Raw genomic sequence first — 15010 nt, forward strand, 5'->3', positions numbered from 1 at the left:
CTGGAGGAGATACAGCAGTTTAGGAGCAGGAAAAGACAGGGGTAGTTGTCCATGGGCACGGCCTCTGCAGCTGGCTACTTGAAGGAAATCTGCTCTCCCCTCCCTACCAAGACAGGGCCTCAAATAGGCTAAACTGGCTTCAGACACATAATGTAGCTGAGGAAGACCTTCAACTCTTAACTCTCCTGCCACTGCCTCCCGAGTGCTACTGGGTCCACAGGAATTGGCTACCATGCTACCATGCTTGGCTTTATGTGGTTCTTGGGATGAAACCCAGGCCTGTGTATGTACGAGTGAAACACTGCCAACTGAGCCGTATCTCCAGCTCCACCCCACCTTTGCTTGTTTTTGGTTTGAGTTTTGGAACAAGGTACTTCTATGTAGCTCTAGCCAGTCTCGAACCTCCTACTTCAGCCTCCCTAGTGCTGGCATTATGGATGTGACCACTACACCTGGCTGAATCTGTTTCCCTTTGTATCTTATTTAATTTCTTCTTTTCTATACGGGCTTATCAAGGAGTCTGAGGATTCAGTGCCCGGCATCACATGGGACCCTCCAGAGAGGCAGGGACCAGAGCTGCAGCCCTAGGAGAGGCTGGGACTGGGTCAGGGATGTGCCCCGCACCCAGGGAGGCAGGGACAGCATTTCAGAGGCAGGACACATGACGGGGAGGAGACATAGACCAAGGAGCCTGACAGGTTTGGTGTAAACAGATCCCTGCCATGTGACCCAGCAGAGGCCTTGAGTTTCCCCGTCTGTAAATGGGCCTGCCAGATGCACTTGGGTTTGGGTCTCCAGGACGGGCAGAGGCAGCAGAAACTGGGTTGTGAGGGGTGGGTGTGGGACAGGGAATCACAGGGAAATGGGGATGCTCGCTGGTAATTAGAACGTTTGAACTTCAAAAAAGTTAATTAACGATGAAGCTGCTGCTGGAGCCATGCTTGGGCTCAAAGGGGGCCTGGCAGCAACTGAAATTAATTGCAGGCTATGGCGGGAGAGTGGCAGCCAGGCCAGGGACAGGAAGGAGCAGGGCAGGGATGGAGGCCTTGGAAGTAGCTTTCAAGGTGAGCAGGGTCTGGGAAGCAGAGGGGTCTGTTGCCATGGAAACTAGGCCAGCTCTCTTAGCAGGCAGAAGGGGCCCAGTTCACTGTGGTCGGGATCTGGCTGTGGTGGGCTGGTGTGGCTTCATGGTGCTGGAGCTGGGACTGGGTTGGTGTGGTCAGGGCCCCGAGAGAAGATCATTTATTCATTCGGCAAGCCTTGGCTGAGCATCTACGTGCAATTAGGGTTTGAACTGAGAGTGTGTATCCCAGCGATCCGAGCTCTGCCCTAGAAGTGGGCAGAGACAATGAGCATTATCTCTGTGGTCTAGAAATGCTTGAGAGAGATGTCAAGCTGGAGGGGTGTCAGGGAGGGGCTTCTGGAGTTGAAGATGTGGGTAGAACTCCTCACAGGAAGTGCCCATAAAGGATTATTCCTGGGGAGTCTTGGGAAGTGTCTCCCCAGTGGAAGGGACAGTTCTTGCAGAGGTCCTGAGGTGGCATTTGCCTGAGACCAGACAGAATAAGCAGGAGGCCCCAGGTTGGAGGAAGGCATTCAGGGGAAGGAGAGGAAGGTAGGGTCTTGCTGGCCGGCTTTGGGAAGGGCTTCTGTACTTATGCCAGGAGAAACTGGGAGTCATAGCAGGACTCTGAGCAGAGGAGGAAACATCTTCCTGATTTTTTTGTTTGTTTATTTGTTTTTTCAAGACAGGGTTTCTCTGTGTAATCCTGGTCATCCTAGATCTCTCTCTGCAGACAAGTCTGGCCTTGAACTCAGAGGTCTGCCTCCCTCTCTCTCCCAAGTGTCGGGATTAAAGGTGTTTTTAATGGCTCACTGATGCCATTAAAGAGGAGGGGTTGGGACAGCTTCTGTGGACCTGTGAGGTACCACTAAACTCAAGTAAGGAACCTCTGGGAGCTTAGAATGGGAATGGGCTTGCTTGAGACTCCAGAGCCATGCTGGGACTGGAGTTTTCATGCAGGCCCTGGTCTCTCTGACAACACATCACCACTCTGTACCCAGATGCTAAGTGACGGGGTCAGGGATAGACGTGTGTAGACAGCTGGAGCCAGGGGCTGTCAGACTCCCTCCTAGTAAACGAGAAACCCCTCTGGGTCACCTTCAAGGGAAGTCAGGGCCTTCAGTCTGGAGGTTCACCCCTGAGTCTGACTTTAGTCGTTTATGCCATGTGTGGTTTAACTTCATTTTACCATGCTGCACTTTCTGGAGGTACAGATCTCCTTAGGCCCCATGGTTTGGACAAGAGAGGAGAGGCCATTTTGGGAGAAACGAGCAGACTTCAGCTCTCTCAGCTAGATCATGACAACTAGGGGCTTAAGTGTGAGTAACACAGCCCTAAGAACTCTGAGTTTTGAGTGCCTGATTAGATAGAGTGAGATAGGCAAATGTGGGTGGAGTCAGCCATGGCCTAAGGGGTTGTTAGCAGGGGGAAGGGGCACTTAGGAAGTTTGCCTCTGCCGGGGCTGTAGCTTGCCTTATCCTGCTGGTGGCTTGTGGCCGAGTGAAGAACTAATCTTAGTCTGGCTCCAGGCAGCAGTTTTCTGCTGGGCAGAGCCTGGGGAGACTGACTCTTTGGGTGGGGATGACCTACAAGTGTCAGCCAGAGGATGGGGAGACCGACCCTTTGGGTCGGGATGACCTACGAGCATCAGCCAGAGGCGGACTACAGAGATAGGCGGGTCAGGAGAATGTGTCCAGGAGGCCTCAGATATGTAGTAGAGCCCTTGAAACTGGAAGTAGGAGGCCTCTGCAGAGGGAGGGTGGGTGAGGGGAGAAGGTGGTCAAAGAAGGGTTTAGGCATCAGAGCTATTGGGGCTGGGGACCTTTCTGGGAGCCAGTCCTTCCTGCATGGGACCGGGGAGTTCTACACTGGAAGCTTTGGTGGTTTGGTTTGGTTCCTTGCAGGGCATGGCCTTGGTCTCTCTGCTGTGGTTGGGAAGGGCCAGCTGCACACTGCACACTGTCATGGACCTGGGCCACTGTGGGGTCCACACAGGCCGGAAGGAGGGAAGAAATGGGCCATGTGTCTGTTCCTGGGATGTCACATTCAGGAGCGTAGCACCTTAAGCCGCACTGCAACCAGTTTGTCCTTGACTCTGTGTACATGGTTCGAGTGTGTGAGCATGCTGGTCATCCTGCTGAACTGTGTGACCTTGGGCATGTACCAGCCATGCGACGACATGGAATGCTTGTCAGACCGCTGCAAGATCCTGCAGGTGAGCCTCCGAGTTGTTCCTTCCCCCCTCCCAGCTGGGGTGTCCTCTCAACTTCAGGGCTCCACTCTGGCACCTCCTACTTCTCCTACCTCACTGCCCCTCCAGCCCCCTTTGGTTCCTCACCCCAGCCCATTCACACCAGTGAAGTGCACTGGCTGACGCTTCTCTGCTTATAGCCTGCCTGGTTCCCTAGTCGTCCCCCTCCCCATGTCTTTTAGGAGTGTCCTCGTGCATTTCTCTTGTTCTTGCTTCTCAGATCCTGGGTGGGCCCTGATGTGGCATCTGCGTGGGTGGGCAGGGTTTGAGGAACCATCAAACAGGGCTCCAGGGCTGCACCCATTTTGCAGAAGTAGCATATTTGAGGCCCATCCCTGGGAGTCAGACCTGAGTTTCATTTTAATTCCGCTATGTAGTTGCTGTGTAACCTGGGGCAAGTTGCTTGACTTCTCTGGGTCTTGCTTATTTAGCTCTAAAGTGGGCTACCCAATGTACGCCATTGCAAGAATTAGGGGTGAGAATGTAGTTCCACCATCTGTCCTAGTGTTTGACAGTTAGCAGAGATAATGAGGGAGAGCCTGGTGCTCAGCCCTGACATTTGTCATTGCCTAAGCTAAAACGATGGAGAAAGTGGGCTGTGTAACCTTGGTAACTTCATCCCTTCTCTGGGCCCGGGACTCCTCTCTGTGAAGTGGTTGAGTGGACCAGGGCCTCGGAGGTTCTCTTCCTGCCCCACCTTTGACCCCACAGTGGCTCTGACTTCCACTCTTGCCCTGAGAGTTCACTCTGTCCTGTGCTGTCTTTCTCCGGCCACGCAGGTCTTTGATGACTTCATCTTCATCTTCTTCGCTATGGAGATGGTGCTTAAGATGGTGGCCCTGGGCATTTTTGGCAAGAAGTGCTACCTTGGGGACACGTGGAATCGCCTGGATTTCTTCATCGTCATGGCAGGGTAGGTAATGAGCTGTTGTTGATGCATGCCAGCTGCCGCGTAGGTAGCCCAGGGGCTTCTGGGGGCTGATGGTGATGCTGTGTGAGGATGTGGGGCCTCTGGTTCAGGGGACAGGAGAAATGGTGCCCTCTGTGGACAGACAGCTGTCCGGTCCTTCGGCCACCATGAACATCTCTCCTAGATGGGCAGTGTAGACTGGGTGTTTTATGATGATTAATTGAATGCTTTTGAGAAAGTCACTTAACTTTGTGGAGCCTCCATTTCCCCAACTGTAAAACAGGAGGAAAGAGATTCACTCGGTCAGAATGAACACCAGGAAGTGTTGCTGCCATCAGCAGCAGCAGCACCACCATCACCATCATAACCATCACCATTATTATTATCATCATTGTCACTTTCATCTCCGCCTCTCTCACTACCTTGCTGTTATCATTAGTCATCACCACCACCATAACCTCTGTTATCATTGCCATCATCATCATTATCATTAGCCTCACCATCATTATGATCACTCACCATCATCTCATTTTCACCGTCATAATTATAGTCATCTTCATTGCCACATCATCTTCTTACTGCAAACTGTCATGATTAAAACCATCATTATCATAACCATTATCGTTATCCCCATGACTGCCATCATCATCATCACCGTAACCATCACCACCATCATCTCCACAGTTATCATCACCACCACTATTGTTACCATCGTTGTCACCATCGTCATTGTCACCACCACATCCTCATCCCTACCACCTTTACCATCATCACTGTTATCACTACCATCATCACCGCCATCATCACCGTTATCACAACCATCATCACAGTCAGCATCACCATTATCACCACCATCATCACCGTTATCACAGCAATCATCACCACCATCATCACCGTTATCACTACCATCATCACCGCCATCATCACCGTTATCACAACCATCATCACAGTCAGCATCACCATTATCACTACCATCATCACTGTTATCACAGCCATCATCACCACCATCATCACCGTTATCACTACCATCATCACCACCATCATCACCGTTATCACTACCATCATTACAGTTATCACTACCATCATCACTGTTATCACTACCATCATCACCGCCATCATCACTGTTATCACTACCATCATCACCGCCATCATCACTGTTATCACTACCATCATCACCGCCATCATCACTGTTATCACTACCATCATCACAGTCAGCATCACCATTATCACTACCATCATCACCGTTATCACAACCATCATCACCACCATCGTCACCATCATCACCACCATCATCACCATTATCACTACCATCATCACAGTCAGCATCACCATTATCACTACCATCATCACCGCCATCATCACTGTTATCACTACCATCATCACAGTCAGCATCACCATTATCACTACCATCATCACCGTTATCACAACCATCATCACCACCATCGTCACCATTATCACTACCATCATCACCACCATCATCACCATTATCACTACCATCATCACCGTTATCACTACCATCATCACTGTTATCACTACCATCATCACAGTCAGCATCACCATCATCACCGCCATCATCACCGTTATCACAACCATCATCACCACCATCATCACCATTATCACTACCATCATCACCACCATCATCACCGTTATCATCACTACCATCATCACAGTTAGCATCACCATTATCACTATTATGGTTGCTCAGCAGTCTGGATAGAGGGCAGATTTAGACGTCCTTTGACCCCATTTCTGGTCACTTCTAATGAAGCACGAATGGCTTTAGTGGGAGGATCACTTAACCCAGGAATTTAAGACCAGCCTGGGTCATCGAATAAGACTTGATGAAAAAGAAAAAGCCACATTCTACAGTCAGAGAAGCCAGGGGAAACTAGGTCCCATTTTACCCATTTGGAGCGTCACTCAGACTTCCTTCCTGCTTTCCTGGAGTCTGTTCAGCAGCCAGGGATGCAGAGGGTTCTGCTGAATGTGGGTGCTGCCTGGAGGCCAGCTGAGGGGGAGAGAAGGCCACATGCAGGCCAGTCTTGCCAGGCTCACTGGCTAGGACAGTGTCCATAGCTCTGCCGTGGTGAGGTCTGCCCACACTTGGACTAGGGCTCTGAGCAAGGTGCTGTATTTTGCTGAGATCATTTGACCCAGGAGCCTGATGGAACCAGGCTTGGGACACGGGGACTTGAATTCTGTCCTGAGAAGGTAGCACATGGGAGGCAAACAGGTACTAACCATACTTAGCCAGGGCTCCACATGGCAGGAATCAGGAAAGAACAAGGCTGGTGACCAGGGAAGTGTGCATGCCCGGTAGTGTGTGTGTGAGCATATGTATGTGTTTGCACACGAGTACTTTGCCATCCGTAAGGGACAGCGGAGACACCTACAAATGACTAGAGTAGCAGTCCAGGAGTTCTCAGGCTCTGTCCTGAAACGCGACAGTTTGTGTCCCCACTCTGTTCCAAGCATCCCTTCCTGATGGTGCTCTTCAGACTCCAGGCCCCCTTGTCCCTAGGGATTTGGAGCCCACCTGAAGACAGGTAGACATCAGATGGTTTCTTGGGTACCAGGGCATCACCTTTGTCAGGTGCATTTTCCCTGGGGCTGACTGGAGAATACCCGTAAGTAGAGTTTCAAAGGAAAGGTTTTGGAGAGTATCAGTTTTTAATATTGGCTGTGCAAGCTCATCCCTTTGATCTTGGGATGGGAAGGACGGAGTGTGTCTGCTCTTTCATAGGACTGTGACTTTACTCTCTTAGAACTGGTGACATTGTGCCACGTGAATCGATAGCATGGGGCTGCACGGAGCCCAAACCTTTGTCCAGCTGAGAAACTGGCTGTTTTCCTCCTTGTCTTCAGAATTCAGGCTTTCTCCTGGTTATCTAGAACTTGTGGTTCCAGCTTCAAGGGCCCCGTTGGCTCAAAGTACTTGCCCTGTTTCTTCTTTGATTTTCTAACTCATTCTCCTGCTCTGTCTTCCTCAAGTTCCTGTTAGCTGGACTGTCTCTCCCTTCTCTTGTCTCTGTATCTGTCCTGTGTTCACCTGGCACAAGAGGGAGTTCTGGACTCAGCTTTGTGTGTCACCCCTGGCTCAGCAGGGTCCATTCCCCCTTCCCTGCCCCTGCTAGAATTGTCCCCTTCTCTGTCATTTCCATCCCCTGGATGTCTTCTTGCTGTTGTGTTGTCTGGGTTTTGGAACAGTTTGTACCTGGTTTTGTTTTATGGTTGTGCTGTTCACCCACATCTCCTTGGAGTACTAATGTTGTTGTTCTAAAGTCCCTGATTCTGGAAGGAAACTTAGATCAGAATATCATTTCCAAAAGCTGAAAAAAAAAACCCAGATGTGAAGAAAAGTGACCCTTGTACAGATACGAGAGTGCCGTGTTGTTCTGAGAAATGTCCCTGGTTATTCCGCTGACTCGGGGACAGGTGAGGTGGTGACACAGCATCTGGGAGCAGGTGTAGAAGAGGAAGCACTCGAGCTGAGTGATGATGTGGTGATGGCCTCCCACGAAGACAGCGCAGGCTGGCGATAGGCAGAAGTCTTTCCTGTTGGGCAGAAATTGCATCCATCTTTGCCTGGTAAAAATCCACAAATCAGCTTGCAATTTCCCAGTGGCTACACCTTTTAATTAGCAGGAAAGAATAAATCAAACAAAGGTATTGTCCCCTAGATACCGAAGAATCATCAGGTACATCTGTTAGCTCATGCTAACAAGGCCTCGCTGTGCAGCCCTGACTAGCTTGGGCCTCACTATGTAGACTACGCTGGCTGTGGAGTCACAGAGATCATCTGCCTTCAACTTTCCAGTGTTGAGATGGAAGGTGTGCGGCACATTAGACAGCTTTTCCCAACTCTTGTCTCACAAATGTCATTTTGTTGGCTGGGTCTACCCTTCCCGTCTCGAAGCTCTCCGGCCCCTGCCGCACAGACCGCAAGCTCAGCTCTGTTTCTTGTTCCCCTCCTGTGTGCTGGCACACTGGGATCTCCAAGCTGAGCAAGGAGAGGACCTGGACCAGCCTCAACACCCAGTTCTTGGGACAAGTTGGGAGGTAGGATCTTCTGACCGCCACCCTTAGCATCAGGAAAAGCTCGCACGGGGCTGATAGCAAAGCATGTTTTCACAGTCTTACTGTATGAACTGAGTGTGTGTGTGTGTGTATGTGTGTGTGTGTGTGTGTGTGTGTGTGTGTGTGTGTGTGTGAGAGAGAGAGAGAGAGAGAGAGAGAGAGAGAGAGAGAGAGAGAGAGCCCTGCATTGTCACCTCCACTGTGACCTACAGATGATGCAACTTGTCCATCAGCTTCCTGGGAGACTTTCTCAGAGTCAGAACACCCGCAGGCCTACCCTGTGCTAGATGCGGAAGCAGACCTACTGTTGTCTGTAGGGTCTTTACTATCCTAAGAATGGTGTGGGTGGAGAGGGCAGGGTGATGGTTATAGCTGGTATTCCAGAGCCCAGTTTTGCCCTTCCCACCCCCACCTGGTTCTTACCACCTCCAGAGCTGCCCACCCATCCCCCCAAGTCCCACCAGTACTATAAACGTTCTGTTTCCAGAGTAACAGGCCTGACATCCCAAGGATATTTCTTCCCTTCCTGCTCCACCCCTTCCCCAAATTACCGGCTGCTTCTTCCAAGACACAGAGGGTGACACAGAACCTTTGAGTTGCAAGGTTCCTTAGAGGTCACAGCCGTGCTGAATTGAGACGGGAGGCCCCATTTGTACGCTGCTCCGGCAGAGAGCTCACTATCATGCAAGGCAGCCAGTCTCAAATCGGAACAGAAGAAAGAGCTGGGAAGTTCCTTCACTTCGCTAAACTCTGCCTGTCTGTGGCTTCCACCTGTTAGTACCGTTCATTCTCAACTCGGCATTTACTGAGGTGCTATTGGACACCAAACTGTCCTGGGAAGTGGGGATACAAGATAAGGGAGACAGACGCCCTTCCTGACGTCATGGGGCTCAGAGTGTAGAAAAGAAATGCAAAACACACATCACAGACAGGTTCTAAATGGCTCCACAATACTGCCTAGAAGGACCAGAGTGACCCAAGGACACGGGTCCAGTATCTACCAGGGGTCGGAATGTCCTCCAGACACAGAGCAGACATGGGAACGGTCCAGCAGAGAAAAGACAGTGGAATCTTAGGTGGAAGGCTAATATTCTGGAATGTGTGGAGCTGAGAGATGAGGCTAGGAGACAGATCTGGGGCCTCTCACATGGGGAAACTGAGGCCACAGGAAGGGTTTTATGTACAGACTCTCCACAGCCTTCCAGAAGTCTAGAGGGGGCTTCATTTTCCCTTTAGGACAAAACATCCCAGTTCCTTCCACCGCTTGTCCGAGGACAGTGTTTTCAGAAAGCTCCAACTGCTGGACTTCGTCATGCTGTCTCTATTCTTTCCCAGAGAATAGGATCATAGCCTGCAGTGACAATGGCTTTGGGGCAGATGGGAGAGGCTGTACCATCCCAGCAACATGTAGGCTCTGATAGCTTGTCTCACAGTCACGCTTGCCCTCCAAGCCGGGTCCCTTCACCTTGGGGTTGATAGCAGGTGACTTTTACAACAACGAGTTTTGCTCTGTGGCTGGTACTTTCATCACAGAGGGGTTTCTGGAGTAGGGATCCAGCTGTTCTCTGTCCCTTTCTGTTTTTGCTCAGTCTAGGCTGAGAGCCCCGTCATTCTCTCCCACCCCATGACAGAGGCAGGCCGTCACCACGACTCTTGAGGTGTGGCTCAGCCACTCTACCACCTTCCTCTTAAGCTGCTCTCTCCTGTCTTGTCCATTAGGGGGTCATGAAATATTCAATTATTGTCTTGAACCTGAGATATTCTTCGCCTGTATATATCCCTTCTGACATCATGATGAATTCCGTCTCATCCTCCATGCCCAGGCCTTTATGAAGTGACCACTGTCAGCAGCCAGGCGGGAGTGAGACAACTCTGTTAAGAGTTAAAAGCCCATCTTTGGGGGAGCAGGAACCTGGGTGGGGCTGTGGGCTCCTAGGTGGATGAAGGGAGGGAGCAAGTGCCAGCACTTTGACTCTGAAAGCCCTTGAAACCTGAGGACTGTGACATCACAGGGAGGGCCTCCGTGCAGAAAAGAGCTGCTGACTGAGGGACAAGGCTTGTGCTGCTAACATTCTTTCCCAGAGGAGATGCAAGCAGTGTCTACCCCTCTTCTTCTAAGGTCCTGGTGACACACTGAGGATTATCCCAGCTAGCCTTGTCGCAAGACCCTCTCACCTGAGTATCCAGCACTCTCTCCTACTCTGCCTTAAATGCATGTGGCAGGCCGGGGAAGACTAAAGGGGTGGGGGCTCTATCTACAGGTTATGGAGAAGCCCACCTCTCTGCCCACTAAAGGCATTCTGGGTATGGCCCATGAGGGAGGAGCATAGTCACGCGTAGCAGTTGGGATGAGCAGTCTCCTCAACCTTCAAACACAGCCTTTCACCCCTCTCCATGTTTCAGAGAGCAGCAGAGTCGTGGGGGCAGCCTCTTGGGTCCCATTCCAGGCATGAGGGCCTATCAGGCACAGCGGGACCTAGGGATCTGCACTGATCTAGGGGTCCAGCTGTGGTGGTCTGTGGCTGCTGTCAGAGAAGCTGGCTCATATGACCTCCGTAGGGAGCTGTGAGAGGTGAAGGGTCATGACTCCCCGTGCTGGTTAGTGTGAAAGCATTGCCATGCAGGAGCTAATGTCCTTGTGATTTTCTGGGTCTTTTCTTTCGTGGTCACAGACAGTGTCTGGAGCTATGGATATCTGAGTTGAAGGCTATATGGAAGGATAGAGAGATGGCTATGCCAGCCATGCCTGTCTACATGGGTCAGAAAACAATGTTTTCTTTACCAAATCCCTCCCTTCTCTACTGCTCTTGGCCGGAGCCACAGCTCATGGCTACTCTTGGCTACGTGGAGGCAAGGGAAGCAGGGAACCTCTTTGAACTTGGCTCAGCCAATCAAGAGCTCTTCTGTGGGGTCGAGTCAGACTGCAGAAGAAGGTTCATATCAGGTAGGCAGTGTCCTCACTGAAGCCAAGGCCCCTAGTTGTCACTTCTGTAGCTCTGACCAGGTTGGCTGGGCAGGGTCTGTGCCCTGCTGAGGAATCTAAAGTGGGTACCGATCATACAAGTGTCACAGAGGCCAGTGCCTGCCAGTGGGTCCAGCCGTCGTCAGTGGTCAGAGGCTCATTACTGGCTCTTTGCTGAAGCCGGTGGAGGAGCCTTCCTCCCATGGGTTGTGTTTGTGTTATGTGGGGCTCAGGGGAGCCCTCTAGTTGCCAAGAGACTCAAGAGGCCCTGTGTGCTGTGTCACTGATCACTTTACTTTGGGACTTTACAGGTCTTCTCTCTGATGGCAGGTCCCCAGAGCCTGGCCTTGGGTCAAGGACATGGCTCCCGAGGCTCAGGCTGCATTGCTTTCCGATCTGTTGGACGAGGTGCTAAAGATTGGAGTGAGAAGCTGTGATTGGGTGGGTGTGGACCTGGGAAGGTTCCAGACAGAATCTGAGTGTAAATGCTTGTTTCATTTGCATACAGGGCTGGTTGGAATAGGTGATGGTCACTGTGTGGGCCTGTTTCCATAGAAACAAGATGGTAGCCACCATGAGGGATGGGTGAGTTGCTTGAGATCCTCAGACCTGCCTGGTGAGTCATATAGGACAGGTGTGAGTCAGGCAGGAACCTCAAAATCATGTGGTGAAGGGATTCTCCTAGCTCCTTTACAGAGGAGCCTTGCCTTCCATCATGGCTGGTTCCGGACTCTGGACAGATGTTTTTGTCTGTGCAGCCCTCTCTGTTTTCTGGGGCTAGCACTCCTCCCCGGTGTTTGCTGATGGTGTCCTCTTCTCCCCACAGTTACTCATCTTTCCTTTTCTGCTCAGCCATTGAGGCCCAGAATTGAGCCTTTTTGGCTCCAATTGGCTGGAGTGGGCTCTGTGTTCTTTCCTGAGCCAGTTTGGGTGGATGTCAGCTCTACCCATGCCTCATAGCTTGAGAATAAGGAGGCTATCCCAGGAGGATATAGGGGGTAGGAGGAATCCCTGGTCTTGGGTTCCTTGGAGTGCAGCCAGAAGCTTGGGTAGCAGGAGGCTTGCTTGAGGGGTGGAATCTTTTACATCTCCCATCACGTCCTCAGCCTCAGGATCTCAAGAGGTTCAGGTTGTTAAAGCTGCTTTGCCCATGAGGAAATGGAGGCTCATAGAAGTTAGTGGCCCACTCCAGGTCACCACTGTACACGGGGGATCTGGGTTTGCTCACATCTGGCTGCCCTGGAGCCCATGTTCACCCCAGGTATGAGGGAGTGTCACCTTTTCAGAAGTCAAAATTATCCCACTGGCCTGTCCCAAGGTCTTGGGAAGTCTTACTGACACTCAGGAAGCTGTGAGGGATGTTTGTTTCCTCCTGCCTGTGGCAGAGCTTATGGTGTCCCTTCCCCTTCTTCCCAGTATCATAGCCCACCCCGGGGAGGGGTGCCAAGACTAGTCTGAGCTCACTCAAGTGAGGCAGACATTGAAAGAGGTGGGAGGCATATAAAAAAATCATTCATTGAGGATGCTCAGTGCATACTGGGCTCACCTCACAAGCCTGATGATTAGAACTTGGAACTCTGGTACTCTCTTCGAAGCCAGGAGGACATGGTAGCTCACCTTTAATTCCAAAGTTCTGAAGGCCAAGTCAGGGAATCCCTGGCTAGACTATTGATATTGGTGAGCGTTGGGTTCAGTTAAGAGAACTTGACTTAACGAATAAAGGTGGAGATCAATCAAGGAAGACTCCCAACATCGAACTCAGGCGTTCACACGCACACATGCGTCCTCACACGTGGGGACATGAATACACGCTATACAAAGACACAGGCAAAACAAAACAATCAGGCATTCCTGAGTGGGTCATGGGGCTCAGCTCGTCTATAAACCTAGCAGTCACAAGTCTGAGGCAGAAAGGTTGTTGAGAGTTTGAGTCACAAAAGGAAGACTGTCTACAAAACAAAACAAACAGACATATTTGCCTGAGCACCGTGCATTTCTCTCACGGCCCTGGGAAAGGGTAACAGCACTGAATGTAGGCCGGCCGTGGGAGCGTCTTGAGTCCCTTGATCCCCGAGTTCCTGGAGCCCCCTAGGTTCCCACCTTCCTGGGATCTGTCTTTGTCACCTGTCCTGAGATTTTGTAGCTATCCTTCCTTGTGCAGAACCCCCCCTGAGTTGTGAACTGAGGCTAGCACAGTTACATTCACTGTCCTCAGAAGTCAAGTGGGCTTAACCGTCTCAGCCTCCTGGACTTGGAGACTTTGTGGGAGGAACTATGGGTATCTTAGCACTGGCATGCTGTAAGGGAACACCACAACTGCCTGGGTACCGGGAGCTATTGTTATAGACAGCAGACGTGTATTCCCAGTTCTGGAGGCTGGGATTTCAAGGTCAAGCTGCAGCAGGAGAGTTTGGAACCTGGTGAGGGTCCACTACCTCACAGATATGTTTCCTCGGTACACCCTCATGGATAAGGGGTTGAACAGTTTTCTTTGTTTAGTCTGTAAGGGCACCAATTTCACCCTAATGTACTCCAAGAACACCACCTCTTTGTCCCATGATTTTCGTTAGAACTTTAGCCTATGACTTTGGAAGGGATATAAACTGACCACAGTCATGGGCAAAATCACCATGACTGTGAAGGAACTGGCCTGAGTCAAGAGCCATGATGCCATTTTTGTGGTGCCTCCTCCCTTTGCTTCTCATTCTTGCTGCATGTGCTCCACCAAGACCCCTACTGTGTGCTGGGCGTCAGGCGAGTGTCCTAGGGTGATGGTTTAGTTGTCAAGTGACACCCGCTGAGTCCTCTCCAGCTGCCTGCTGACCGATGATCCGCCATCCCCACCTCCGCATCTTCTCTGCCATGAGCCCAGTCTTCTACTGCATCTTAAGAAAGCCCCACAGGGTTCTCCCAGAGATGGAGGAAGCAAATGTAGATACCAGCCCTCGGTGCATCTGGAAAGGCAGTAGCTCCAAAGGCTCTTTTTTCCCCCTATCTTGTTCTTCAAGCTATTTATTTGACAAGCTCTCATGACTAGGGAGCCTGCATGCGCTCAGTGCTGGGGACCTGGCTGGGACCCTGAGGCATCTCTGAGGATCTGAGATGTGCCGAGTAAGCAACAGTGAGATAGATACAAGGCAGGAGGGCTCAGCTCAGCTTGGGGTGGGCCTGGGAAAGCCAAAAAGGACTCTTGAGATACAAAGACTGGACCAAAGGGGCCTGGAACACTCTGAGAGCTGGGGTCGTTGCCGGACATTGGAGTACAGTGGGTCATGGGCAGTGCTGGGGATGGGGCCAAAGGGGTTAAAGAATTATAGCCCGGGCCTCCCTGGATCTTCCTGTCTGGGTGAATATGACCTCTTCCTTCAGGGTACATGTGACTTGTGGGTGAGCTGTAAAAGCTAAAAAAAAAAAAACAAAACAAAAAAAACAAAAAAACAAAACAAAACAAAACAAAAAAAAACAAAACCCCCCAAAAATCCAAAAAACAAAAAACTCATGATGGCTCATACCTACTGTCCCTTCCTCAAGCCAGATCCTATTCTAAGCCCCGAGTCTGTGTTAGAATCCTGCTCCGTTGAATGTTCTATTCAAGGTCACTGGTGTACCGATAGTGAGCTGGGACTGAAACCCCATAACATGCTCTGACCACTGAACCATACCACCTCCAAGGATGCTGGCCATCTTGCTGCTGTGCGTTGTGGTCCCTGGGTTAGCTGAGGGGGGGGGCTCGTGAACTGTGATGAG

The 15010-nt window shown here is 51.0% G+C and overlaps 1 protein-coding gene across 7 annotated transcripts in view; it reads left to right on the forward strand.

Annotated features, from left to right (window-relative positions):
- Cacna1i (calcium voltage-gated channel subunit alpha1 I) overlaps positions 1 to 15010 on the forward strand; it is a 114589-nt gene that overhangs the window by 30808 nt on the left and 68771 nt on the right. For all 7 annotated transcript variants that reach the window (XM_041671728.1, XM_041671733.1, XM_041671729.1 and 4 more), the window contains exons 3-4: positions 3167 to 3278; positions 4094 to 4227. In XM_041671728.1, coding sequence (XP_041527662.1) covers positions 3167 to 3278; positions 4094 to 4227 — 246 coding nt within the window. The remainder of the gene's footprint in view (positions 1 to 3166; positions 3279 to 4093; positions 4228 to 15010) is intronic.

Source organism: Microtus oregoni, unplaced genomic scaffold (assembly GCF_018167655.1).
Source record: "Microtus oregoni isolate MIOR12 unplaced genomic scaffold, Mior012 000022F_ref0000154, whole genome shotgun sequence".
Classification (NCBI taxonomy): Eukaryota; Metazoa; Chordata; class Mammalia; order Rodentia; family Cricetidae; genus Microtus; species Microtus oregoni.